The sequence below is a fragment of the Talpa europaea genome, assembly GCF_964194135.1.
Source record: "Talpa europaea genome assembly, chromosome: X".
Classification (NCBI taxonomy): Eukaryota; Metazoa; Chordata; class Mammalia; order Eulipotyphla; family Talpidae; genus Talpa; species Talpa europaea.
The window spans coordinates 1,972,685-1,999,912 of NC_140081.1; the positions used below are offsets into that span (position 1 = coordinate 1,972,685).

Here is a 27,228-nt window from a genome sequence, read left to right on the forward strand (position 1 = left end):
CCCAGCTAACGTGCGTTCCCCGTCGTGAGTCGCACGCCTTTTCCAGCCTCGCTTGTTTGTGTCTTTTGCTTTTTAAAGTCAGCATCGGACCCGTTAGCCTGAGAACAAAGTGGACTCCGCAATAGATACGCCTCCGAAGGACATTCTTCTAGGCCAGAAAGAGAAAATTGGTTAATTACGCCCTTCGCCTCTGCAGACAGCGCCGCTCCGTCACCGTGCAGGACACTGGGGGACCCTCCATCGTGGCTCTAGACCCTCAAGTATGGAATCATCTTCCAGAATTCGTGTTTGCTCCGTGCTTCCTCCGCCCTGGCGTTCGCTCTGGGCGCAGAAAGCTGAGGTCTTGGCTCCGTGGGTTCTAAGGGAGCTCGAGGGGCGAATCCTTTCTCCCTCCGCCTTTCCCAGCTGCGGGGACGCCCTGCTGGGCGTTGGGCCCTTCACCCTTCATGCCCCGGCGCTGCCCAAGGAGCATCATCTCCATCCTGCCAGGGAGCGCCCGGGAAGTCCACTCAGCGGCGTCGTGCGGGGTCCCTGCCATCTGCAGCTGCCTTTCGCCCCTGGCGCGTCCTGCTCACGGGCTCTGGGAATGTGGGTGCTGGCTGCTGGGGGGCGTTGTGCCGCCCCTCCCACACACACACTGCCCTTGACCCTCCGGCGAGAGCTCGGCCTCCAGGCTGAGTCGGAGCTGCAGCCCAGTGGGTGCTGCTAGATGAAATCGGGGAGCAGTGTGCGATGTGCGATGTGTGATGCGTCTGTGCATTTGCGGGCCCATATCCCAAGCCTCGCTTTAGTATCTGCACCCTCGGGGTTCACTTTCCCGGGTTCAAAGCCGGCACCGGCCTGAGGCAACACCCGCAGGTGCCCAGCGGCTGCGAGGGCGCGAGCCGGGGGGCCAGGCTGGCTGGTGTTGGATGTGACTGGGCCTCGGCCCGGGTCAGGGGGTGCCGGGATGTGGGCAGGTCCCGGAGCTGCTCCTGGAGAGCAGATGAGGGGAATGAGCTGGGATTCCACAGCCCAGACGGGATCCTGCTGGGACCAGCCCTGCGGTTTTGCTCCATTGTTCCAGGGCCTGTCCCGGGAGCCGATGGGGAAAGCCATTGTTTTCTCCTCATGCCTGGAATTCCTCAGAGGAGAGTCATCCCGGGCGCCTGGCCAGGCGTCTGCTGCAGCGGGGCTGGCCCCTGCTGTCTGGGGGTTCTCTCCGTTTTATTCAGGGACGTGTGCGTGAGCCTCGGGTGTGGGAGCTGGGGCTCCTATCAGAACTAGCCCCCCAGAACCGACAGGGCCTCCCTGGCTGCGTCCAGGCCTTCGTCTTGCTGGGCAGTGATGCATTCTGTGATGCCAGACTCGGGGGGCCAGGAGGGCGACTCCCTGCACTGCACACGCTCCCCGGGGTTATAAGGTCGCCTCAAGTCCCTGCACCTCCTTCCGGTTCCCTGCACTCGGCTGGGCTCGGCTTTCTGTGCACACCCCGGCCTCCCAGGATGCTCCAGCTGGGCCTGGACACCGTGTGCTTCTGAGAGCTGACGGGAGAAGAGGGTTGTTTTGTGTGCAAGACTCCGATCCGCCCCCACCCCGCACCCCACCCCCGGGCCCCAGCCAGCTGATGGCTTGGGGTTACGGAAACCAGTTGCAGACCCGGAAGGCCCAGCGTGTCCCCCCCAGAGATCAGGGCAGGGCCGGGGGTGGGGGTGTCGCTGCAGAGGGGAGAGGTCGCCCCATGTTGCTGGGGCGGCGCTGACGGGGGGGGGACTGAGGAGCAGGCGCGGACCAGCCGGCAGCAGATGTTTCACGGTGAGACCAAGCCGGGGCGGGGATCGTATGCCGGGTCCGGCGGGCCTGGGGTCCGCAGCCAGCACCCAGGGGAAGCCAAGTCTGGGCCACTGGTTGGGTCTGGACTCGCCGGGGGTGTGCACGTCTTGCAGCCTGTTGTTGCTTGTGATGCCGCTGACGAGAATGGTTTCGGGCGAGGTTCCAGCCAGGGAGGCTTTCGAGGGACCATAACCCCCTCCTTAGGAGGATGCGAAGGCCTTGGCGGTGCTTTCAAAACATCCAAACGCTCCGTAATTAAGTCACGGGGCCCAATTATCGGCTCATGAGCACCTTCCTCTCGGGCTTATCCCTGGGGGAGCTCGTGCGGGTGCAGCAGGCTGAGTGGGGGGCGCCGAGCAGCCCTCAGCGCGGACTGGCTGGACTCCGGGCGCCCCTGTTGCTGGCTGACCTCAGTGTTCATCTCGCCTCGCTCTGGCCCCTCTGGCCCGTGGGGTGGCGTTTCTTCCCTGCCGTCGGTGAATCCGTTTTCCTGCTGACCGTGTGTGGCCGGTTTCCAGTTGTTGCTGGTGACTCATCTGCTTGGTGGTGCAAGAAGCTGCCGGCCTTGCCCCCGAATGAGGGGCACGATTCGACACCCCCCCCCCCGGGCGATAAAGGGGTTCCCTTGCTCCGTGCAGAGCGTCGGGATTTGGGGCTTTAGACCTCGTCGTGGGGCTGAGGGCCTCGTCCGTTGCACAGAGCAGAGGTGGAGTAAATGCACGTCGTTGGGTATGTCCTTGGCAAGATTTTGCAGTTTATAATTGGGCCCTGGCTGGCATGGGTCACTCCACACGCATGCCTGTGCGTGTCCCGGACGTGTAGATAGAGGTTTTCTTCAGCAATCGGCGGTGGGCACTGAGGCAACACTGTTTACCCCTGGAAGGTATCCCAGCCCTGCCCCTCTGGCCACCCTGCACTCACTGTCGGGTTACTTGGTTTCCTCTGGTTTTACCTGGTTCGACGGGGGTGCAGACACCCCTTCAGCAGAACTTGGGGTCTGGCCACCGGTGAGATGCGGAGGATTTCACTCTCTGCGTCCTGACCTCTGGCTGGTTGGGAATTTGGGGGAGTCTTCTCTGTTGCCCGCCGTCCAAGGGGCACCACCCTCATGGCCTAATAAATCCCCTGACATCCTAACTCCTGCTTCCTTCCTCCGCCCCTCCCTTGGGGGTTTGGATTTCACCGACGGGTGCACAACTCCCCAGGGTGGGGACTCTGCATTCCGGAGCAGAGGGTTCGAGGGTTGTGAGAGTCCCGGCAGAGGGTGGTGGCATTTCGAGTGCCCCCCGCAGCCCAAATCTTCGTCGGGGTCAGTCAGTCGTCAATGAGACCACCAGATAAGGCTCCACGCGTGGAGAAGGGCCTCGCGTTTCCACGGGGAGGCTGACGACAGGCCTAGACTAAGGAGCTGAGCATGAGGCCTCCCCCCGGGCCTCTTCTGGACAGGGCTTTCGTACTGCGCCGGCTGACCCAGGTGGACCTCTGGGGTCTTGCCCGAGCCCGTAGCTCCAGCCCGTAGCTCCAGCCACCTCGTGTAAGCGGGACGCTTGGAAAACCCCCTAAAGAACTACTTATTAATGGACACACGTCGCCCCCCGAACACCGTATCACGTGTGTGGGGGGGTGTAAGGCTGCAGGGACATCCCGAGGGCTTGCTCCCCTCGAGAACGTCGGACATCTCCGGCTGACGCTGCCCCCGGCCGAGAACCGGGCCCCTGTTCTGGGATCTGGAAGACGGTGCCCTCGCGTGTCTCAATAACCTCTTATCGCAAAAGGCAACCCACTCATTACAAAGACATTCTTCACAAAGTAACACTCTATCAAAGCGCCGTGACATGAAATGTCTTCCGGGGAGCGTGATCCTAGCACCAAATATTTGCCGAGGACAATGAAGAATGAAGACGTGCGGGGGATTCTTTCGCCGTCGACGCGCGCCCGCGGCTGTAAACAGCGAGCGGCCCCACGGTCAAGGATTTGCAGGGAACAGCGAGTCGGCGGCAATGAAGATCTCGTTGGTAAAATTTGGGAAGACGCTGAAATGTTGGCTTCGTGTATTTGTTATTCTGCACGTCAGCCAAAAGTGCATTTTTGGTTTCGAGTTATTTACGAATTCGAGCAGAAATGAGATGATGGAGACGGTTTCCCATCGGAGGCGTGCGTGAATGCACGCCCGCGTGTCGCGTGCCAGCAGGACGTTTTTGGTTTTCGGTGACTGGAGAAGTAATTCTTAATTCAGAATTTGAGGGGGAAAATGCAGAAAATAAAAGAAGGTTTTCGTTTGACTCAAACACAAATGAGGCGCCTCGGCTCGGGGACAAAAATGGCAAAATACAGCTCAGAAGGACCACGGGTGTGATGAGCACGTCTGTTATGTAGTTAGTGCAAAATACGTGGATGTGCGCAACTTGTCATTTTTGCAAAAACCCAAAGCAGGACATCCCGAACCGTCAGAGTGGGCCCAGGCCTGGCGTTCCTAGTGGTTAACGATGTGGTGTCTCCATTGCTGTAGTTTATATTTTAAAAATACATGATCAGCATTGACCCTTGAATGGATAAACACAATGTGGTCCGGCCTTGTGTGGAATATTACGCTGCTGTGAAAAGGAAGGGGAAGCTGCTGCGACGCGGGTAAACCCGCAGGACATTATGCCGCGTGAAGTCAGCCTGTCCAGACAGGAACAATCCTGCCTGAGCCCACCCAGACCAGACATTGAAATTGCTCAGGTTGCCCCAGACAGGACGCAGATTGGAGGCTGGCGGGAGCCGGCGGGAGGAGGAGGGAATGGACACTTAGTGGCTTATGTTGACAGAGTTTGTCTTACAGGCTGAGGAAGCTCTAGAAATGGGAGATAGTGATGGGGACACATTTAATGCTGCTGAACCACACGCTTAAAAATGGAGAAGAGGCTCAATTTCATTTTATTTTATCACAATTAAAGCTAAGTTTTAAATGACACGCCCGTGAAGTATTCAGAGAAGTCAGCACGTGGAAAATCAAATAGAAAACTCGCTCCGCTGCCCCCTATCGCAGTCCCAGCTGGGCAGCCCCATTGTCTTATTCCGGGGATGGATTTGGGGTCCCCCAGAGCTGAGTGGGAGCCTCACGTGCTGGAGGGCCTTCCTGGGGTGCTGTCTCTGCCGCCTTGCCTCGCGGGGTGTTCAGGACACACTGGGACAGCATCTGCTTCTGCCTGGGGATTTCCCTACCGCCCCTCCTGGCCACCGGGCAGCAGAGGCCCAGACGAGCTGCTAGTTTCACTGTTTGCCTCCCCCGCGGGGGACACTCGGCTCACCTGGCCACCTGCAGGTGGAGGGGGTCCTTCTCGGGAGCCGAGACGTGGTGGAGACCAATCGGTTTGCACGTTTGCTTTATGTCCTCGCCACACCAGCCTGCCCTCCGGCCCCCCAGTTAGACGACACGGCAAAGGAGTCGGGGTGAGGTCAGTGTCCAGAGCCGTCCAGATCCGGCTGCTTGTGGGCGCGTGAACTCCATGGAAAGCTGTGTGGAGGTCACACGCCAACTTATGAAAATGGAGCTACCGTGTGACCCAGCAATTCCACTCTTAGGGACCCAAAAAGGACACGAAACATTAATTCAAAAAGACATGTGCACCCCTGGGTTTACGGCAGCTCTGTTTACAATAGCTAAGCTGTAGAAACACTCTGAATGCCCAAAAATAGATGAGTGGATCAAGAAAATGTAGTCTGTACACACAATGGAATACTACGCAGCCATCAAAAAGATGAACATGCCATTTGCAGCAATGTGGATGGCGCTGGAAGGGATGATGCTCAGTGAAATAGTCAGTTGGAGAAAGAAAAATATCAGACGGTTTCACATACAGGAGGAATGTAGGGGAACCAGATAAGGGGTCTGGGAGGAAATAATAACAATAAATCACAAACCAAAATTCAAAGGCAAGTGTAAATCAGAGACATTCTGCATGGGCAGGGGTGGGAGAGGGACCAAAACAGGGGTGGGCAGACCATGAGGGACTAGGGGCATGGTGCACGGGAGGCTCATGTGGTGGAACAGACATGTAACATACATGTACATAAAATAAGAAACACACGCTCCTGCTGCAACACTCAGCTGGTCCACCAGGGATGTGGCATCTATGACGGGACCTTCAGCCAATGCCCGTCGTCCTGTGCTCCAGGGGACGCTCTCAGCTCCGGAAACACAACTGCCTCTGGGCGCGGGCGAGGGAGGGAGCTCAAGGCTCTCCGTGGAAAACAAAGCGTGGGTTTTGCCGACAGACACGCAGGACGGGGAGGAGAGAATCCTGGGGGCAGCTCCGTCCTGAAGTCCGGGGCCCCGGGCTGCAGAATGGGGCGTCTGACCGTGGCCAGGAGCAAGCGAGGTTCCGGAGGACGAGGAGGAGGTGGGTTCACTGACCTCACCTGTCTGTTTCTCCCTCCCTTTGCAGGAAGATGAGGGTCCTCCTGGTGCCGCCGCTGCTGCTGCTGCTCCTGTGTGGGGCCCGTAGCCAGGCCGCCTCCAGGCCCAACTTTGTGCTGCTGATGGCGGACGACTTCGGCATCGGAGATCCCGGCTGCTACGGAAACAAGACTCTGAGGTCAGTGTGTGGGGCGCGCGCACCGTGGCCGTGGCGCTCGTGGGACACAGCCTCGCGGGCTGGTGGGGGCGCGTGTCCAGGGCCGGGGTGGCGCCGGTGGAGGAGTCTGCTCTCGGGACAACGCCGGCGGAGACAGGCCCGGGGGGTACCTCGGCCCCACCACGGCTGTTGGCGCCAAATGCTGCCGGTTATTGTTTCCAAGCATGTTTCCGTGTCCGTGTATCACGTGGTGACGTTGTGGGGGGGTCCGGCTCCCGCTCTCCCCTTAAAATCGTCACGAGCCGTGAGTCCATTCTGCCCCGCTCGGTCAGGACTTCCGACAGACTCTTGCCTGGGGCGACACGAGCTTGTTCATTATTTAGTTTTTATGATCAGAGTCATAATTTCTATTCCCGTGGATCCATTTGACTTGTTTTTCATGTCATCCGTGTCCGTGAAGTTTCGTGAGATCAGAGGCGGCTCTCCGTTCCTACCAGTTATCACAGGGAAGCTAAACGTGTGTCAGGTCCCAAGGAAGGATCATGCCAGTGTCTTCCAGAACTTGTTCTCCTTGTTAGAGTCCAGCTCTGTGGGAATTTTCATTTTACATTTTATCATCGCCTGCCCCAACCGTCAGATTTCCCAGCGAGCCGTGGAGGCCCTGGAGGAGCCAGTCAGATACAGAGGATTGGGGTCCACTGTCGAAGCATCGTGTAATTTGAGGGCAAGAAACAGTGGAACTACTGACAGATGGACCCCCGAGCAAATAGATAACTGGACATGACATATGCAAGAAATGGATCCGCTCCTTCAGGCTGTGGGCAGTCGTGAGACGGGCGCTGGATGTGGGGGGCCGTAGGAGGCCGTGAGGTTCCGTCTCTGCCCGGAACTGAAGGAGGGAGGGTGAGCAGCCAGGGAGAGACCTTCCTTTCCGGATGCCCAGCAAGTCCGCATTGTCCTCCTGAGATGTGACTCCAGATCTTCCCGCAGAAGTGGACCCGGCTCATGGCCCAGCTCCAAGCTCCCCTACCCCAGGGCTGTGGACACAGGAGCTCAGAGCCCTCGAGGTGATGGGTGAGGGATGGAGCAGTCAGATGTGGCCACAGAGACCGCAGCTGGCTTTGTTCTCATTCTGAGTCATGGCCCCACACCTCCCAGTTCTGCTGGGTCATCGTGACATGACTCTCGTGAGCACCCCGGAGAACACGGGGTGTCAGCGTCACCCCGAATGACAGGCGTCTCTTGTTTCAGAACCCCCAACATTGACCGGCTGGCGGAAGGGGGGGTGAAGCTGACACAGCACCTGGCAGCTGCACCCCTGTGCACGCCGAGCCGGGCGGCCTTCATGACCGGCCGCTACCCCATCCGATCAGGTAACCGCTGGCTCCAGCCTCTGGCAGCTGTCCCCCCGGGGCGCGCACACCCTGCCCAGCCCCTGTCTTGATGTGGCTCCTTCTGCTGCAGGAATGGCTTCTCGTTCCCGAGTGGGGGTCTTCATCTTCTCGGCCTCTTCCGGGGGACTGCCCGCCAGTGAGATTACATTCGCCAAGCTGCTGAAGAACCAAGGCTACTCAACAGCCCTCATAGGTATGTGCAGCGGAGGACAGGGAGGCAAGAGCCAGGCAGGGGAGAGAGGGAGGGCGTAAGAGGACCCTCTTAGGGTCAACACGGATGACTCTGGAGGCGCAACTTTGAGCTGGAAGAAGTGATTTCAACTCTAAAGTACAAGGTAGAGCACCTCTCTGGGCTACTAAATGTGTAGGCATGTTTCATGACATGGATAGGGAGGGAGGCAGGGAGGTAGAGATAAACTGAGACTGAGGGATGCACATGTGGGTGAATTCAGACATGGAGAACAGATGAGGTAGGTGATAGGGTGGATTCGATATGTGGATGGTTGGATCGATGGATGGATGATGGATAGATCAATGGATGGATGGTGGATGGATCAGTAGATGGATGATGGATGGATAATGGATGGACAATGGATGGATGGTGGATGGATCCATGGATGGATGATGGATGAATGATGGATGGATCAATGGATGGATGATGGATGGATCAATGGATGGATGATGGATGGATGATGGATGGATCAATGGATGGATGATGGATGGATCCATGGATGGATGATGGATGGATCCATGGATGGATGATGGATGGATCCATTGATGGATGATGGATGGATCAATGGATGGATGATGTGTGGATCCATGGGTAGATAATGGATGAATGATGGATGGATCAATGGATGGATGATGGATGGATCCATGGATGGGTCTATGGATGGATGATGGGTGGATCTATGGATGGATGATGGATGGATCAATGAATGGATGATGGGTGGATCCATGGTTGGATGATGGATGGATCAATGGATGGATCAGTGGGTGGATCAATGGATGGATGATGGATGTATCAATGGATGATGGATAATGGATGGATGATGGATGGATCAATGGATGGATGATGGATGATGGAAGGAAGGATGCATGGATAGATGATGCCTGGATGGTGAATGGATGAGACAGAGAGTGGGTAGATGATGGATCAGATAGTTAGCCAGCCAGCCAGCCAGCCAGATCAATGTAATTATATACATTCACAAGCACAGCATAGGAAAGTACACACATGTACCAAACTACTGATAAAGCTTTTCATGTTACATTTCGGTACTAAAATTGCATCAACATGTGTCTCGGTTGACATCCCCACGGACTTTATCCCATGATAGGAACTGTGCCTCCTCCCATTTGACTTGTTGAACTGGGATCTAATGAGGGCATCAGGGGAATTCTAGAAAGTCTCACAGGAGGCAAATGACTTTTCTCTTTCCTTCCTTTCCTGACTTAAACCATCGTGTTTTTCCTTCTGCGAGGCACTCACTAATTTAGTGGTATAATTAACATTTTATCAGAAATGTTCATAGGTGTTTAAAATAACTGGTGAATTATGAGTATGATTTCCTTATGCCTCAGGGGAAGTTTTTGAGGAAGGACTCATTTTCCACCTTTAACAGCCAGAGAACAGAATTAATTCATTTCTGAGACTTTAATTTTTAAGGAATTGTCTTTAAGAAACACCTGTCCCCCAAACCAAAGCTATGTCATTTTGTCTCCTGCCTGTTAAATGTGTTAGATGTTTGTGTTTTGTTTTTATCACTCTATTTTTTTCTTTTTTTTTTCATTTTATATCACTATATCAATTCTTGTTTTCTGGTGGAGTGAGTAGTTCATAAATACCCTAGTGTTCATGGAAAAAAAAGACATAAGATGGATGTGAAAAGACATAAGATGGATGGATAGTTGGATGGGTGATGGATTAGATGAGTGGATGGGTGGGTGGGTAGATGGATGGATGGTTGGATATTGGATGGGTAGATGGGTGGGTGATGTGTGAAGGATGGATGGTTTGTTGGATATTGGATAGATATATATGGCTGATGGATGAATGGTGGATGCATAGATGGATGGGAGGTTGGCTGTTGGATACATAGAGGGGGTGATGGATAGATGGGTGTGTGAGTTGGTGAATGGATGGTTGGATATTGGATGGATGGATGGACGAATGGATGGGTGATGGGTGAAGGATGGAGTGATGGATGTATGGAGGGGTAGGTGGATGGTTGGGTATTGGATGGTTGGATGATGGATGCATGGCTGGCTGGGTGATGGATGGATGGATGATGGATGGATAATGGATGGATGTTTGGATATTGGATGGATAGATGGGTGGGTGATGTATGAAGGATGGATGGATGGTTTGTTGGATATTGGATAGATATATATGGCTGATGGATGAATGATGTGTGGATAGATGGATGGGAGGTTGGATATTGGATACGTAGAGGAGTGATGGATAGATGAGTGTGTGAGTGGGTGGATTGATGGATGAGTATGGATGGTGGATACATGAATGTGTGGATGGGTGGTTGAATGATGGGTGGATGGATGATGAGTGAAGGCTGGATAAATGGATGGGTGATGGGTGAATGATGGATGAATGGGTGGATGGATATTGGATACATAGAGGAGTGATGGATAGACGGGTGTGTGAGTGGGTGGATTGACAGTTGAATGATGGATGGTTGGATATTGGATGGATGGATGGACAGGTGGATGGGTGATGGGCAAAGGATGGAGTGATGAATGTATGGATGGGTAGGTGGATGGTTGGGTAGTGGATGGTTGGATGATGGATGCATGGCTGGCTGGGTGATGGATGGATGGATGATGGATGGATGGATGATGGATAGATGGTTGGATATTTGATGGATGATGGATGGATGATGGGTGATGGATGAATGATTGATAGATGGATGGGAGGTTGGATATTGGAAACATAGAGGGGTGATGGATAGATGGGTGTGTGAGTGGGTGGGTTGATGGTTGAATGATGGATGGTTGCATATTGGATGGATGGATGGACGAATGGATGGGTGATGGTTGAAGGATGGAGTGATGGGTGTATGGATGGGTAGATGGGTGGTTGGGTATTGGTTGGTTGGATGATGGATGCATGGCCGGCTGTGTGATGTATGGATGGATCGATGATGGATGGATGGATAATGGGTGGATGGTTGGATATTTGATGGATGGTGGGTGGATGATGGGTGATGGATGGGTGCATGGATGGACGGTTGGTATTGGATGCCTACCTGAGTGATGGAGTGGGACTTTCGCTAATGACCAAGCATGGAGACCCCACTCCTTAGCCCGAGTCCAACCAGTCTGGGGTGTTGGTCGGGCGTTAACATACTCCCCCCCACACCTGTCTTCGCAGGGAAGTGGCACCTGGGCACCAATTGCCACAACAAAACCGACTTCTGCCACCACCCTTTGAGCCACGGCTTCGATTACTTCTACGGGCTGACGGTGACCAACCTGAGGGACTGCAAGCCTGGCGAGGGCAGCGTGTTCGCCACCGGCATCCAGGTGCTGGTCTTCATCCCGCTGCAGGTCCTGGCCATCACCGTGCTCACGCTGGGCATGCTCAACTGCCTGGGGCTGATGCACGTGCCCCGCCTGGTCTTCCTGTGCCTGCTCTTCCTCGCCGCCCTCATCCTCTGCCTGCTGCTGTGCTTCCTGCACTACTTCCGGCCCCTCAACTGCTTCCTCATGAGGAACCGCGACATCACCCAGCAGCCCATCTCGTACGAGAACCTCACACAGAGGCTGACGGTGGACGCCGTCCAGTTCATCCAGCGGTGGGTGTCTCCCCGCCCCGTGGCGGCCTCTCGAGCTGCTTCCTTCCCCAGAGGGGGCCCCCCTCCAGCTGCATTTCCTCTGACCCGCTGCGGGGGCTCGGTCGGCTCGGCTGTCTGGGGGCTGCCCGGGACGGAGACCCTTGAGCGGAGCTTAGCGTGGTTTCTGCGTCCTCCGAGACGTGGGCTGACAGCGGCTTTGCCCGTGAGACAGGCTTTGCATCGAGCCACGGTGTTAGTATTTCAAGGGAGGTCACTGTGTTAGCAGGCAGAATACGGGGCCCCCGGCACCCCCAAAGTTGTGCTCTCTAGAGGGGTTCTGCCATCCACCACATCCTTAGAAGGGGTCAGCCGGAAAGCAAATTCCCAACGTGGATGTGAGTAGTTTCTGCTGCCGAGTCCCAGGCGCCTTAGCAGGGAGGCTGCAGCCTGACCGTCCACAGGCGCTGCCCAGCAGTGGCCAGAGGCTGGGACTAGGGCGCGTGGACCCACCTGATTAGTTTACCGGAGAGTTTAAGCTGGACCCGGCCGGGGCGATGCCGATTTCTTAGCTCACGGGGAGAGCAGGGAATCCGAGTCACGGCGGCCGGCAGGGACGCAGGCGCCACGAGCCCCCGGGTGCCCGGCGCTGACCAGCAGGACTCTTGTCTCCCCAGGAGCACCGAGAGGCCGTTCCTGCTGGTGCTGTCCTACCTGCACGTGCACACGGCCCTCTTCGCCTCCCGGGACTTCGCTGGCCGGAGCCAGCACGGGGCCTATGGGGACGCGGCCGAAGAGATGGACTGGAGTGTGGGTAAGTGGGCGCAGCCCTCTGGCCGGTTTGCTGCGTGGCTCCCCAACTAGTGATGCCTTTCCAGAAAGCAGAGGCTGGTGCTTGAGTGACCAGTGTGGCCTGCAGGGTGTTGCCCGGGGACCCGAGGGGTGATTGTGTTTGGGGATGGAGTGGGGTGTCTGCAGCACCTCGCTCCACGGGTCTGTGTGCAGTGGACGCGGTGGCCTTGTGGCCAGCAAGGTCAGCCGTGCATGCCGGGAAAGAGCCCCTCCCTCAGGCTTCTGCACGCTGGCTGATTTTGTTTGGGGTGGAGGCGCGGGGGACGCCAGGATACTCAGACCAGAGACTAGGGGGGCGACTGAGGTTTAAGATTCTTGCAGGTCTCGTGATCACACAGAGCACGTAGTGAGGGATGCGTGTGCAGCAAGGGTTGGTGTCTGGGGCCACCGTGGTCACTTGCAGCTGGACACACTGACCAGCCAGTCCTCTGGACCCTTGAGGGGTGGCTGCAAAGCCTGATTTTCCTGCTTTGAAGTCCTGAAGCAACAGGGCATTGGGGAGCAAAAGTGGGCAAAATGATGTGTTTTCAAATACGCAGCGAGCACCGTGGTCTCCGTGGGGAGGGCGTCCTCTGCCTGTTACTCTCCCTCTGGAAACGCAACATCCTCTGTATCCCAGAGACTGTGACCGGGCGGATGCTGAGGCTGGGGGTGTCCTTCCCGCCAGTGGCGTCCACTCTCCAGCTCGGACCTCTGCAGCCTCCGTCCGCCCGGGAATTTGCACACAATCAGCATCTCTTCCGAGGCCTGTGCTGTTTGTTGACCCACGTGAAGGAATCGTGCCCCAGAGCTGGTTCAGGGGGAGGCTGGAGATCTGTGTCTCCTGCAAAGAGAAAAGCAAGTGGGGAACAATAAGGGGAACCCACAGTTGATCTGAGATTGGATCTTCCTGGTGTGCTGGCCTCCGACAGAATGGGGGGTCCTGTGGATGGGGGACGGGGTCTTGCAGACGGAAACCGGACCCTGCTTTTCTGTCGGTGACAGTTGTTTTAGGAGATCACGTGTGTCAGGAATTCACCTCCACACACGTACCTGTCCCACCACTCCGCCGCCAAATTCTAGTGCAGCTCCACCCGCTCGGATTAACTCGTCCACCTGTTCCTTCCTGCCCCGCTGCCTCCCCTCTGCTAATCCGTTCGGTTCTCGGAGCTCAGGAGAGTTTCCTTGGGGTTGAATGTTGTTAGTTCCGTGGTTCTTTCTCCTTCACATGTAGTGGGACTGTCTGGTGTTTGTCTTTCCCCGTCTGATTTATTCTGCTTAGCGCCAGCCCGTCCAGTTCCATCCATGTGTCACAATGGCAGGGGTTCATCTTGTTTGTGGCTGTGTAGTATTCCCTTGCTAATGGACCACATTGGGCACTTGCGTTGTCTTCGCCTCTTGACTGCTGTAAATCGTGAACTTAGGGGCACAGGTGTCTTTGCCAATCAGTGTTTCCATGTTGCTTGGGTAAATACCCCCCAGAAGTGCAGTGGAACCTTTTCTTGAGTGGGAGCCTCACCAGCCACCCCTGAGCGCCTCCAGAAGTCTTTGGAGTTTGGGTTCCAGTTGCTCAGGATTTGTTTTGTGCCACCCCCTGGTGGGGTGTCTTGTAGGGCAACCCTCCGTTTCTCCTTTGCTGTCTCCCCTCATTCCAGGCTGCCCCGTCTGTGGGTGCAGGATGAAACCGAGAATCGGGAAGGAAAACAGCACAGATCCTGCATTATGGCCCCTTCGTTGGCTCAGGGATACGAGGGCAGTAGTCCAGCTAGATGCTCACAGCACATGACTCGTGGTAGCTGTGGAGCACGTGCCGGTGATGCACGGGGTCTACGTGGAAGTGCTAACAACCAGAACTTGGATATTTTGTCCTAAAAGGCTTAAGCTTCTGAAGAGAAGCAAGTGTATCCCCCAGCCTTCTGCAGCGTAAGGGCTGGCTGGGGTACAGATTCTTAAAGGTGTTTCCTAATTTGCAATTTCTTCAAGAGCATGTTCTATAGAATTAAATCAAAATAAATTTGAAAGCCGTGTTGCTCCAGTATAGGCGGGAGGATGGGGAAGAATAGGAAACCCAGGAAGAAAATCTCACATGTAAACTTCAAGGCATGTCAAGGCAGGAGGCTAAGAATTGATGACACAGTAATAGGGCGATGAAACTTTTGGGGAAGACGTCAGAGTCACCTCATGGATACCGGGCACTGCGGTGAGTATTTTGCATTCACTCAGAAATATGATGGTTATGACAGTGGCGAGGTGAAGAGGACACGCATGATGGAAATGATCGTGAAGAAGACCGTGGTGAGGACGGGCTGGAGATGATAACAGAGAAGGTGTTGGTGATGAGGGTGAGGGTGAGAGTGATGATGAAGAGGTGGTGAGGAGGATGGAGCTAGGGATAAAGATGAAGGTAGCTAACAAGAAAATGGCATTGGTGATGATGATGATGATGATGATAATGAAGAAGAAGAAGAGCAAGGTGATGACAAGGAAGGAAATCTTGATGATGATGAAGATGGGGGTGGTGGTGATAATGATGATGAAGATGGTGATGATGAAGGTGATGAAGGTGATGATAAGGAAGGAAATGGTGATGAGGATGAAGATGGTGATGATGATCCTGAAGGAAACATGGTGGTCATGATGATGATGATGGGGTTGTTGATGATGATGATGATGAAGATGATGACGGTGATGAGGACGATGAAAATGATGACAAGGAAGAAATGGTGATGATGAAACTGGTGATGAAACTGATGATGAAGAGGATCCTGAAGAAAACATGGTGGTCATGATGATGATGACGGTGAGGATGAAGGTGATGATGATGATGAAGGTGATGAAGGTGATGACACAAGAAATGGTGATGATGATAAAGATGGTGATGAAGATGACCTTGAAGAAAACATGGTGGTCATGATGATGATGATGGGGGTGGTGATGATGATGATGATGATGATGGGGGTGGTGGTGATGATGATGATGATGATGATGGGGTGATGATGATGATGATGGGGGTGGTGGTGGTGATGATGATGATGATGATGGGGTGATGAGGATGAAAATGATGACAAGGAAGAAACGGTGATGATGAAGATGGTGATGAAGAGGATCCTGAAGAAAACATGGTGGTCATGATGATGACGATGGTGATGATGATGATGATGAAGAAGATGATGATGATGATGATGAAGATGACGATGGTGATGATGAAGAAATGGTGATGAAGATGATCCCGAAGAAAAGATGGCGGTGACGATGATGATGATGACGACGATGATGATGGGGGTGGTGATGACAAAGCTGCTGCTGATGATGAAAATGATGTCAAGGAAGGACATGGTGATGATGATGAAGATAGAGATGAAGCTCATCCTGATGAAACATGGTGGTCATGATGATGATGATGATGTGGATGAAAGTCACAAGGAAGAAAATCTCGTGATGAGGCTGGCGGTGAAGAAAATGGTGCAGGTAGAATCAATAAGGCCATGAAAAGGAGGCGGCTGGGGAGAGGACGCGGAACAGGGCAGTGACGGCCAAGCTCACGTTTCTCCCACGGGGAACTGCAGGTCCGAAAACTGCCCGTTGGTGCAAAGCCCTGGAGACACAAGAGCAGGACCTGAGTCTGGTTCCGACGTGGGGGCGAAGCTGTGCTGCCGTCCCCGCGAGTCTCTGTAAATTCCTCCTGCAGATGCAGTGGGAACCGGAAGGAGCACAGGAGGCAGAAAACACGTTGGCACCTATGTCTTGGGCGTGTGGTGCAGCCGCGTCTACCCAGGCCTGCCAGCGAAGCGGTAAATAATAAAGCAGGGGTGGCGAGACTGAGCTGCATGAAGGCGAACAATCCCTGATGTCACCAAAGACAGCCACGTGCAAGGACCAGGGGCAACCCGGGTGCGGCCGGCCTCTGTGTGCGACAGAAGGACGGTCGCCTTGGACCAAAAAATTGATCCCAGCTGCCCATGGGCTGCTGGTCTCGGAAGCAAACAAACAAATCTTTGCTAATAGGATGCGTGCGGGGGAGCAACTCTTACAGACGCCCCGACTTTGCACGACATCGATGGCTAAAGACGTCAGCAACTTTCCTTCTGCGCGAACAAAATCCTACTGTCCTTTGCCAAGGGGCTGAGGTCAGCCCGCGTGCTGGAGCCCCGCCGCGGCAGGGAGCAGCTGAGAGGTTGGTGACGGCAGCGGCGTGGCCGGGCCCTTCCCCGCTCGCTCGCTGCGCTGCTTGGTTTCATTTGCAGATTTGAATATTTTGAATATTCAGCCGGCACCGGCTTCCCGGCTCCTAAGGCATCTCGGCCGCGATGATTAAAACGCAAGTGAAGCAACAAATTGGATTTTATTTTCACATGGGTGCTTCCCTTCACTGAAAATCCCCTTTTGCGGGGTGTGTGCGTGTGCGCGTGCACGTGTGTGTGTTTAGAGCCAGTGTTTCCACACACAGTTTCTCTTCAGCTGCATCCAGACCAGTGCTCAACTGTATCACTTCGATGCGCTGTGAACCCCCCAAAGTGGGAGCAGAAGTTCAAAAACAAACAGATGAAAAAGATGAAGCCCGCGCACGCGGTGACCCCACCCTAGATCAGGCCCCGGGTCTGCGCGCGCCGCGGGAGGGGAGCTCGGAATCCGATGAAACGGGAGCCGCCGACCGAGCGCCCGACGCCCGTGGTACCCGCGGACTCGGCCGCCGGGACGCCTGGCGGGGCCTGAGGAACCCACTTTTATTCAAGCAGGTTCAGACGACTCGGAAATGAGATCTCTCCACGCCTCGCCACAGTTTACCCAAACGCAGCCCGGCATGATGAGGCCGGGGGGCCTCCAGGGTGCACCCGGCGGGGACAGACCTAGGTCGCCCGCGACAGGCTGCCCACCGCCACCTGCGGCTCGTTCTCTGCCCGAGAGTGTGAGGCTTGTTTAAGGAGGAGGCCGCGTGGAGCTCACGCGTGTGCTTGGAGACGGGGGGCCTCCCAGCTGCAACACGGGGTCCGGGAACCACCCAGAGTGTGCCGGGACGAGCCTCTGCTCTCGGGCAGTTCCGGGCTCACTCATGGGGCCGCATCTTACAAGCCGGCGGCCAGGGCTCCTCTGTGGCCTGGTCACGCCCCTCTGTGGACGTCGGGGTGCTGCACTTGGGGAGGAGCCTCTCTCGGGGTCTGTGACCCGTCTGTGGGCGCCCACGCGTAGAGAAAGAGAGGGCAGCTGGCAGGCCCGTGTGTTCCCGTCAATGAGAAGTTGTCCATCCCGAGGGCACCTTGTCCCCGGAGCCCCTGGGCGCATCAGTGCAGAAAATAAAAGTGGAGCCAGCCTGGTGGTGTCTGGAATCTACTGGGCGTCGCTCGTACTTCATCCTGAGGCTCGTGCAGCGGGGACCCCTCCCAGGGGCACCCCCAGCGGCCGACATGTGCAGGAAGAGGCTTCTCAGGTGCTTCCGTTTCAGAGCGGCCACTCGGGGACATCTGGTCCGTGATCTCCTCCCCGTGACGGCGGGTGGAACTTGGGCCGCGCCCACGGCCAGGCTGGCGAAGTCGCTGGAGGAAGAACACGCTTGTCACGGTATTTTTGTTTTCCTGCTGGACTAAGACAACAGCCGCGGGAGGACCAAAATGGCAAAACTACGGCATTGGGAGTGGTTTGACGTTCATCCCGGGGAGGCAGAACTGGCTGTCAGGGAGCAGCGCCGGCCCCGCCGCCTCCCGCCTGCCAACTTCCATCAGGAGCCAGCGCCCTGCACACGCGTGCCCGCGGCTGACGCGCGCCCGGTGCACGGCGCCCACTTAAGCAAGAGGAAGACGTGCGGGAAAATAAGCTGCTTTGACAATCTTTGGAGATTGGAGGCCTGACGGGAGGGAGCGACCGTTGGGCTTTGTTTACACGGCTTGACATTTCGGTCTCGTTGCGCGCTGGTGGCAATTAGGCCGAGGAGCAGGACCGGAGTCAGAGGACGTGACAGTTTGTTTTGAAAGCTAAGGAGCCTCTTAGGAGGCTCAGGGGTTCTGCTGCGAGATGCTCAGAGGCCTGCTGGACGGGCAGCCTGGCAGGGAGGTTTTTCTACACAGGCAGCTCTCGGGGGCAGGAGCGGGCTGGCTCCGATCTCACTGCGGACAGAGGGTGGCCGTGCGCGAGGCTGGGGGCAAAGCCGGGGGGCCTTGTTTAAATTGCATTCTTGTAGTTGAGGTTATGTTGGTTTTTAACACGGCGTGTGACCGAGGGGCGCAGGGTCCCACCCCTTCGGTGTGCGTGATCGCATCACCGCCAGAGCCTGCATCGTCGTCCACCCTGCTCCTTTGGTCCCCCACCTGCCCCACCTTCACCTGCTATAGCCTCAATTCTGCAGCCACGTTCCTCGGGTTTGTTTGCATTTGATTTTGTCTGTTCCTTTACGTGTATTAGTGAAATCACCCAGTTTTGTCTTTCTCCTGAGTTGTCATGACCTCCAGTTCCACCATCTCGCCTTTTTCACGGCAGAGTAGTATTCCACTGTGGCCAACACCCCGTTGCCTCTTTTTCATGGCTGAGTACTACTCCACTGTGGCCACCATCTTGTTGCATTTTTCATGGCCAAGTGGTATTCCACTGTGTTCACCATCTTGTCATGTCTTTTTCACGATCGAGTACTACTCCACTGTGGCCACCATCTTGTTGCATCTTTTTCACGGCCAAGTACTGTTCCACTGTGGCCGCCATCTTGTTGCATCTTTTTCATGGCCAAGTACTATTCAACGGTCCCCGCCATCTTGTTGCATCTTTTCCATGACCAAGTGGTATTCCACTGTGTTCACCACCTTGTCACGTCTTTTTCATGGTCGAGTACACTCCACTGTGGCCACCATCTTGTTGCATCTTTTTCACAGCTGAGTACTGTTCCACTGTGGCCGCCATCTTGGTGCATCTTTTTCACAGCTGAGTACTGTTCCACTGTGGCCGCCATCTTGGTGCATCTTTTTCATGGCCTAGTACTACTCCACTCCGGCCACCATCTTGTCGCATCTTTTTCATGGCTGAGTACTGTTCCACTACGGCCGCCATCTTGTTGCATTGTTTTCACAGCCAAGCACTATTCCACTGTGGCCGCCATCTTGTTGCATCATTTTCATGGCCGAATACTGTTCCACTGTGGCCGCCATCTTGTTGTATCGTTTTCATGGCCAAGTACTATTATTCCACTGTGGCCACCATCTTGTTGCATCGTTTTCATGGCCGAGCACTAGTCCACTGTGGCTGCCATCTTGTTGTATCGTTTTCATGGCCAAGTACTGTTATTCCACTGTGGCCGCCATCTTGTTGCATCTTTTTCACGGCCGAGTACTTTTCTACTGTGACCGCCATCTTGCTGCATCTTTTTCATGGCCGAGTACTCTTCCACTGTAGCCGCCATCTTGTTGCATCATTTTCATGGCCTAGCACTTTTCCACCGTGCCGCCATCTTGTTGTATCGTTTCCATGGCCAAGTACTATTATTCCACTGTGGCCTCCATCTCGTTGCATCTTTTTCATGACCGAGTACTATTCCACTGTGGCTGCCATCTTGTTGCATCATTTTCATGGCCGAGCACTAGTCCACTGTGGCTGCCATCTTGTTGTATCGTTTTCATGGCCAAGTACTATTATTCCACTGTGGCCGCCATCTTGTTGCATCTTTTTCATAACCGAGTACTATTCCACTGTGGCCGCCATCTTGCTGCATCGTTTTCATGGCCGAGCACTAGTCCACTGTGGCTGCCATTTTGTTGTATCTTTTTCATGGCCAAGTACTATTATTCCACTGTGGCCGCCATCTCGTTACGTCTTTTTCATGGCTGAGTAGTATTCCACCGTCTGTGTGTGTGTTGCATCTTCTTTATGCACTGATCTGTCACCTCCGATCCAGCAGTGCCCCTTCCGAGTACCTCTCCAAAAAAATGCAAAAGGTCTAATTCGAGGGGACGTGTGCACATCTGTATTGAGAATGACCAAGCAATGCAGACAGCCTGGCTGCCCGGCGAGATGCTATTTGAAGGTCCTTGGATTCGTGTTAAACATATAGGGAGGGAGGAATAGATGCAAGACGCCAGCAGGCCATTGTCCGGGACAGGAAGCGCTCATGGTTTGGTTTAGGCTTGTCCGAGCCTTTCTTTGGTTTTACCTTCTGCGTGTGGGTGAGGTCATCTGCTCTGTGTCCCCAAACAGGGCTCTTGGACCAGAACAGTGTCCATAGACTCAAGACACTCGAGCTGTCAGTGGGTGCACGACACTTTGGAACCCATACTGTGGAGTACACAGCCGGCTGTGGGCTGTTGAGTGTGTGAGTGTGTGTGTGTGTGTACACACACCAACTACACGTGACACACCCATTGGGACTGGTGCTCTTGAATGGTTTTCTCCCACCCCTGCATTCTAAGGCTCCCTCAAGTCCCTCCTTCTTGGGTTTGCCTTGGAGCTAGAAATGCGTAAGGCAGAACAGGACGCCTGTCTCTGAAACTAAACAGCGGGACGCAGGATGTTGGATATTCCAGGGATGTTCCTGGCGGTGCGTCCTGCACCCTCAGCCCCTCCCCAGAAGCACCATTAATTTGCTAGTTAAATACTTGAAGGGCCAGAAGGGGAAGGTGCGCTAGGAGGGAGAAGACCGGGTTAAAGCGATGGTCAAATAATAGCCCGCCGAGGACCCAGGTATTTATTTGAAAGGGGAGGCCAAAGTCCGATGTCAGGAATACACTCGGGTGCCCAGTGCTTTTAACTCATGACCCAATTAAGGCTGCTCCGAAAAATCAAATACAGCAATCTCTGTGGATAGGTTCCTTCTACCTGTCTGAAAGGGTTGAATTAATTACTCAGATTAAACGAAGCAGTATATTTGGAGTCAGCACGGTGCCCGGCCTGGAAAATGTACTCAGGAAATGCTGGCTCCTCTCATCCTTTGGGATTATTTCGTCTTCAAGTGAGCGTGTGCCCGTTGCAGTGAATAGAAGTCTGGGGTGGGTGAGGGAAAAACCTTCGATGCCCAGCTGAACACGTATGTGCCCCCGCATGTGTTAGAGGCACATAGTACTGGACTGTTTCCCCTACATTTGCTGTGCCTTGAGGGTGCAGCTTCAGCTCTCTCGCACGCACGGTGTCAGCGCCTCCCCCTGGAGGTAGGTGGGTATTGCAGGCAAAGCACAGGCGGAAACACTGCAGGGCGGGAGACCTGATGGCTGGGTGTCCAGGTAGTAGTTGTGGGGCGAGGGAGCCGGGATCCACGCAGACTGTGTAGAGTGTCTGCAAGGAGAAGCATTTTTCACTCATTTTTTTCTTCCATCCTTGTAGTCCCAATACTTCCACCACATCACCCGTGAACCGTCGCCCCATTCCCTTGTGGGTTTCCGTGCACCGTTTTAACCTCCTCCCTCTTCTTCCCTTGCCGTGTGCCTCAGATCTAGGGTCAGCTGCTAGTTTTGACTTTTTCTTGACCTTTTGTTTGCTTTCTCCATGTTCCACGTGTAAGTCAGACCATCCAATATTTTTATTTTCCCTGTGACTAATTTCACTAGCACCCTCCTTTGCAGCTGCACCCGTGTTGCTGCAAATGCCACGCATCTGTCTTTTTTGATCAGGAGGTATAGACGTCACCTCTGCCCCCAGGTCCCGAGGCCCCACCCTCTTGCAAGAGCTGCATGCTGTGCATCCTGCGTAGGGAAGAGTCTTTGCGTCCATCTGCTCTGGGCTAATGGGGCCCGCATTGCATTTAGCAGCACCCGTGCGGAGCCTCGTAAGAAAATCCCACGTCTTCTGATTTTTTTCATTATCACAATATTTTGCTTGCTTCTCTCTAAAAATTCGGCACAACCCAAGGGTATTTCTTTTTAATAAATTATATTTTTATATTCCCCATACAATTGCAATCCCCTTATTTTGACCCCAATCCCTCCCCTCCCACCCCTCACCCCCTATAGAGTGTCTCTGGTTCATAGTTGTTTGCTGATTTTGATATTTTCTTTCTTATACTAATTCTTTTTCCTGGTCCCTTATTTAAGTTTTCTAGATTCCTGCTATGAGTGAGACCATCCGGTATTTTTCTTTTTCTTTCTGGCTATTTCGCTGAGCATGATCCCTTCCAGCGCCATCCATGTTGCTGAAAATTGCATGTGTTTATCCTTTTTCAATGCTGAGTAATATTCCATTATGTGTATGAACCACATCTTCTTAATCCAGGCATCCATTTTTGGGCATTTGGGCTGTTTCCAAAGCTTAGCTATTGTCAACAGTGCTGCTATAAACATAGGGGTGCAGGTGCTCTTTGGAATTGATGTTTCTGTGTCCTTTGGGTAAATACCTAGGAGTGGAATTGCTGGATCCTATGGAAGCTCTATGTTGAGTAGGTCCAGAAAGGTGCGTTGGTGGTACAGTGGTGAGCACAGGTGCCTTCCAAAGGGTATTTTTAGAGACACACAGCGCCCCCGCCCCCACAGGAAGACAGAGCCTCAATTTTGCCCCTGAACCTGCTTGCGGGATGGAGCTCAACGGTCCCGTCTGAGGGCTTTTGTTGGGGTTCTGCGCCATCCTTTTCTCCTTCGCATGTGAGCTTTTGAACTTGCTTTTATCCCGTCGATAACTCACGTGCTTCCAAATGTCCCCTCTGGCGGATCCCTGGAGCTCATGTGAGCCAGAAGATCGGGTTTAGAGAGCTTGAGCATTGATTCCGGGAAGCGAGTTCACCCACGTGAGATCAGCATAGCTTCTCCTGCAGACAATACACCCCTTTGTACGTTGACAAATACGCCCCGGTGTGTGGCTAAGGGGGTTCCTGAGGCCACATAAGCCGGCAGAGAATTGCCTTTGGGGTCCCCAGGCTACGAGACACAGAATAAATGGTGTGAGAGGAGAGATGAGCTCCTTGGGGATGTTTGAGTCCTCCTGCTCACCTGTCGTCAGGTGAAGCGCTGACTAAAAATCATTTATTAAATGATTTGGGGGAGTTTGCTCCGTGGAATGAAAGGGGGGCTTATTCCTTATCAGGGTCTCCTGGTCCTCCCTGGAAATTCTTCTTTTACAAAGATTTTGTTTTTTTTTTCCTTAATGAGCCGGCTGCTTCCAAAAAGGTGACTGGTTACTTCACAGCACCTCGCTGCCTGATTTTGTCTGAGTCTTACCTCGAAAAAACAAAGGGTAATGAGTGTCCAGAGCAAAGATTTAGTGAGACACCCCGAGACTTGTTTTAAAATGTGTTGTTTTTATTGGTAAAATTGGTCGACAATGTGGTAGATGATTTAGGGGTTCGCCCCCTGAATTTTCAGATGTACGTGGCCACACCACACCCTGCCACAGAGCTCCATCATCCCGCACCACAGTCCGTGATGCCCCTCACCCCTTAGTCCTCAGCACTCGCCCCACAGCCCCCTCAGGGAGCCTCGATCCCGCAATCAGATATTAGGGTTTGTTTGGGGTTAGTTTTGTCTGTTCCTTTGGTTGATTTCTAGAGATATTTCACATGAGACGGAAACCATCGAATATTTCTGTTTCTCCCTCTGTGTTCCCGCGCAGAGCTTGAGTCATCCTTTTTCATGGCTGAGTAGTATTCCACGGTGTGGATGCAGACCACGTCTTCCTAATGCACTCACCTGTCTTTGGGTTCTTCGGTCGTTTCTTTAACTCCATTGTCGGAGCTAAGAGGCACGTCCTGAGTGAGCTGATCCACGTTCTCACCTCCCACTCAGAGACAGGCCGTTGAGATTCTAACCAGGTCCACTTCTATCGGGTCCAGCTTCTGACAGGCCCCCAGTTGCATACCTGAGGTCACGCCTGATTGTACCTGGGCAACGCTTCCATCCTGACTGGCACACTGTTGGCCTTGCACTTCTTTGTGGCTTCAATCCAGGCAGTGAAGGAACTCTCTGGAACTTGGGCCTGCTCTGTGACCCTTCACCCACTCCTGGAGAAGGTAGAGGCACCCAGACTTTCACAGTCAGGGTCACAGACGTCTGCTCGGCAAGGCGGCAAGGCGTGCATTCCCGACACGCCCGCGCCGGCTGTCTCGTTAAATACCAGGAGCTCTCGAGACGGCTTATTTTCTGTATTGGTTTCATTCGGGGGAGCAGAGTGCGAAGGCTTGTGAAATAAAACATCTCATTTGTGAGCCATCCCGCAGTCCACCCCGGTAATTCCAAGCTCGATTCCTATATAAATTGGTATCATTATACCTCGAGCACCTTGCTGAAAAATAATATTTGTGGGCCTCGGACGTGCGACGCAGCGCTCTGAAAACAAGAGTCATCCCGCAAGCGGGGGTCCCCCGGGAGACTTCTGCTCGGAATTTGGAGGAGAGAAATCGGTCAGGCCTTGCTGGGATCAATCTTATGAAAAATTAAATGGTTAATGGTCTCTGGGCTTTACAAATGAGATTCTGGCTCGAGACCCGAACGGCATGGATTGCTGCCCGCGTCTGTGGGGAGGGACCGAAAGGGCAGGCTGGATTCTGACCGTCTCTGCAGAGAGGGAGCCAGACGGCACCCCAATTTGTATGTGCCTGAGAGTCTCCCGGTTTCTCCTGCTTTTAACCCAAAGCGGGGGGTACCTTGGAAGAGGGGTGTGTTGGGGGGGGAAGCACAGGTGGAGTGCTCAGGTGAGGACGGCCAGGATTCGGCGTTGCACCGGAGCGGCGTTGAAATTGGGCCCCGTTATTCAAAGGGGTGAAAATCTCTCAGATTTGCACAGTTCTCTCCCTGCACCGAGCCCTCCAGGGGTGCAGCTGGTCAACCACACCTTGCACTTTTCTTTAATTTCTTTCTATTGCGCATCTCTGTTCCTCCTCGTGCAGTGCCGGCTTTCTCCTCTCGGCTGCCGGCCCCGGCAGGGTCCCCTGCTGGCGGGCTCTGATTTCCACGGGCCGGGTCATTTTCTGTTTTCATTAATGTCTGTCCTGACCCCTCTCTTCGTCCTGTTGTGAAGCCACCTGGTCTTTTTCTTTTTCTCTCTGGCTTATTTGCCCGAGTGCCCCCACGTCCAGCTCCGTCCATGTCGCCACGGATGCAGCCCCACGTTATTAACTCACATCGGCTCTTTGCTTCGGGGTCCACCCTCCAGGGGACGGATCAAACACGCAGTCACCGTGTCGCGCACGATCGCCCCACCGCTCTGAGGCTCGCCGGGTGGGGCGCCACGCCCCGACGACTGTCTGCAGAGCGCGTCCTCGCTTGGGCTGCTGCAGAAGGGGATTTCCGTCTGCACCTGCAGGCGTCTCCTGCGCACTGACAGCCTCCCAAGCCCACGTCCAGGTCACGCCTTCCGTGGTTTGCCCACGGGGTGTGCGAGGCCTCAGCGCACGGGGATGTTTCGCCCGCACTGAGCTGCTGTGAGCTCACGTCGGTGCAGTCAGCACCCCGTACCCACAAATACGCACACGGGGCTGCATCAGGACGCTCTCTGCAGATTGCTCCAAATCGGGGTCTTTTTCCTGCTCTTCTGCATCTCGGCTCGATGCATGACGTGGATGATATTTTAGTGACGTGGACGATATCTTAGTGACGTGGACGATATTTTCTTGGGCGGGGAGGGGTTACTGCTTGGGCACGTGCAAGATGTGGAGGGCGGAGGAGAGGGCCAGGCCGGTGTGAGGACTATCCGACTCAGGGTGGGCGGTTTGATGGCCGGAGTGTCGAAGGGCCGCCGCCCACCGTCCAGTACTTGCGGACGAGACCTATTTGCTGATGTGACAGCAACGGTGACAATTGGGTTTTCCCGGTCAGTGAGGAACGACAGTGGACGCTTCAGGCCTCGGGGTGGTGGGCAGCCGGTGGCCGCCAAAGCGTGGTCTCTGTCTTCTGACCCTCGCAGCCCGCGGCTTACAAGCCTCAGACTGATTCTCGTAGAACGTGCTAAGGGGTCTTTCTACGAATCCCCCTGCTGCCCGCAGCGTCCACTCATGGCTGAGTCAGCTGCTCGCGGGGCAGGAGGCCTTGCACACTGGCCTCCTGGTGACCGCAGCCCGTGCACGGACACAGTGGACAAGGAAATCTGAGCACACGCCTTGTCCTTCTCCTGCCCACGCCGAGCTGCTGTCACCAGCGTGTCCTCTCCCCACAGGCCAGGTCCTGGATGTCCTGGAGGAGCTGGGACTGAGCAACAACACCCTCGTGTACTTCTCCTCCGACCAGGGGGCACACGTGGAGGAGGTCACGGCCAAGGGCGAGGTCCATGGCGGCAGCAACGGCATCTACAAAGGTGAGATGCGCCGGACGCCCTTGCTGGCCACTTCTGCCCACGTGGCCACCTTCCCTGCAGAGGGCACAGCCCCGTGCTCTGTGGCCGATGGAATCCAAGCCCCGACCCCTGGCACAGAGCGCCTTGGCTCCTGCTCTCTCCTCGCGTCCTGAATGCATCGGTGCGGACTCGAGGCCCCTCCCCGGGCGCCCAGACCTCACGCCTCTCACGCACCCGCCTCCCGGTCCACTGCGGGGCCCCTGGTGGTCGCCTCTGCAAAGCCCCTTCGGCCACGGCAGGGGATGTGACCGGGAGGGCTCCGCAGTCTTGTGCCGAGCTGCCCTTCCCCGGGACACGGCCGCAGCTCCGCCACCGCCGGGAGGGACCGGGCATCGTGCGGTCAGCAGGGGTGTCTGATGAGCTCCGGCCGCGGACCCCGAATTGCCCGCACGTGCCGCGTCTGCACATACACGGCGTGCAGAGGCAGCTGGGATGAACCACGCCTGTTGTGCACACGGGCGCTGCGTGACTGAGGTGCGGGCATGGAGGCGGGGAACGGCCAGTGGCCGCCACCTCTGGCCAGCGGAAAGGGTCAGAGTCGTTCCGAAGGCTGGGACGCGCCGAGGCGTGGTTGGCCCTTTGAAGAGGTTCGTGATTGAGGTGGCTTTGTAGGTCCGTCCTACCAGG

The 27,228-nt window shown here is 55.0% G+C and overlaps 1 protein-coding gene across 1 annotated transcript in view; it reads left to right on the forward strand.

The window, feature by feature from the left end:
• Positions 1–6,246: 6,246 nt before the first annotated feature.
• STS (steroid sulfatase) overlaps positions 6,247–27,228 on the forward strand; it is a gene marked incomplete at both ends in the record, with an annotated part of 35,947 nt that continues 14,965 nt past the window's right edge. Inside the window, 6 exons of the mRNA XM_084258177.1 lie at positions 6,247–6,392; positions 7,623–7,744; positions 7,836–7,958; positions 11,154–11,577; positions 12,231–12,367; positions 26,425–26,562. Coding sequence (XP_084114303.1) covers positions 6,247–6,392; positions 7,623–7,744; positions 7,836–7,958; positions 11,154–11,577; positions 12,231–12,367; positions 26,425–26,562 — 1,090 coding nt within the window. The remainder of the gene's footprint in view (positions 6,393–7,622; positions 7,745–7,835; positions 7,959–11,153; positions 11,578–12,230; positions 12,368–26,424; positions 26,563–27,228) is intronic.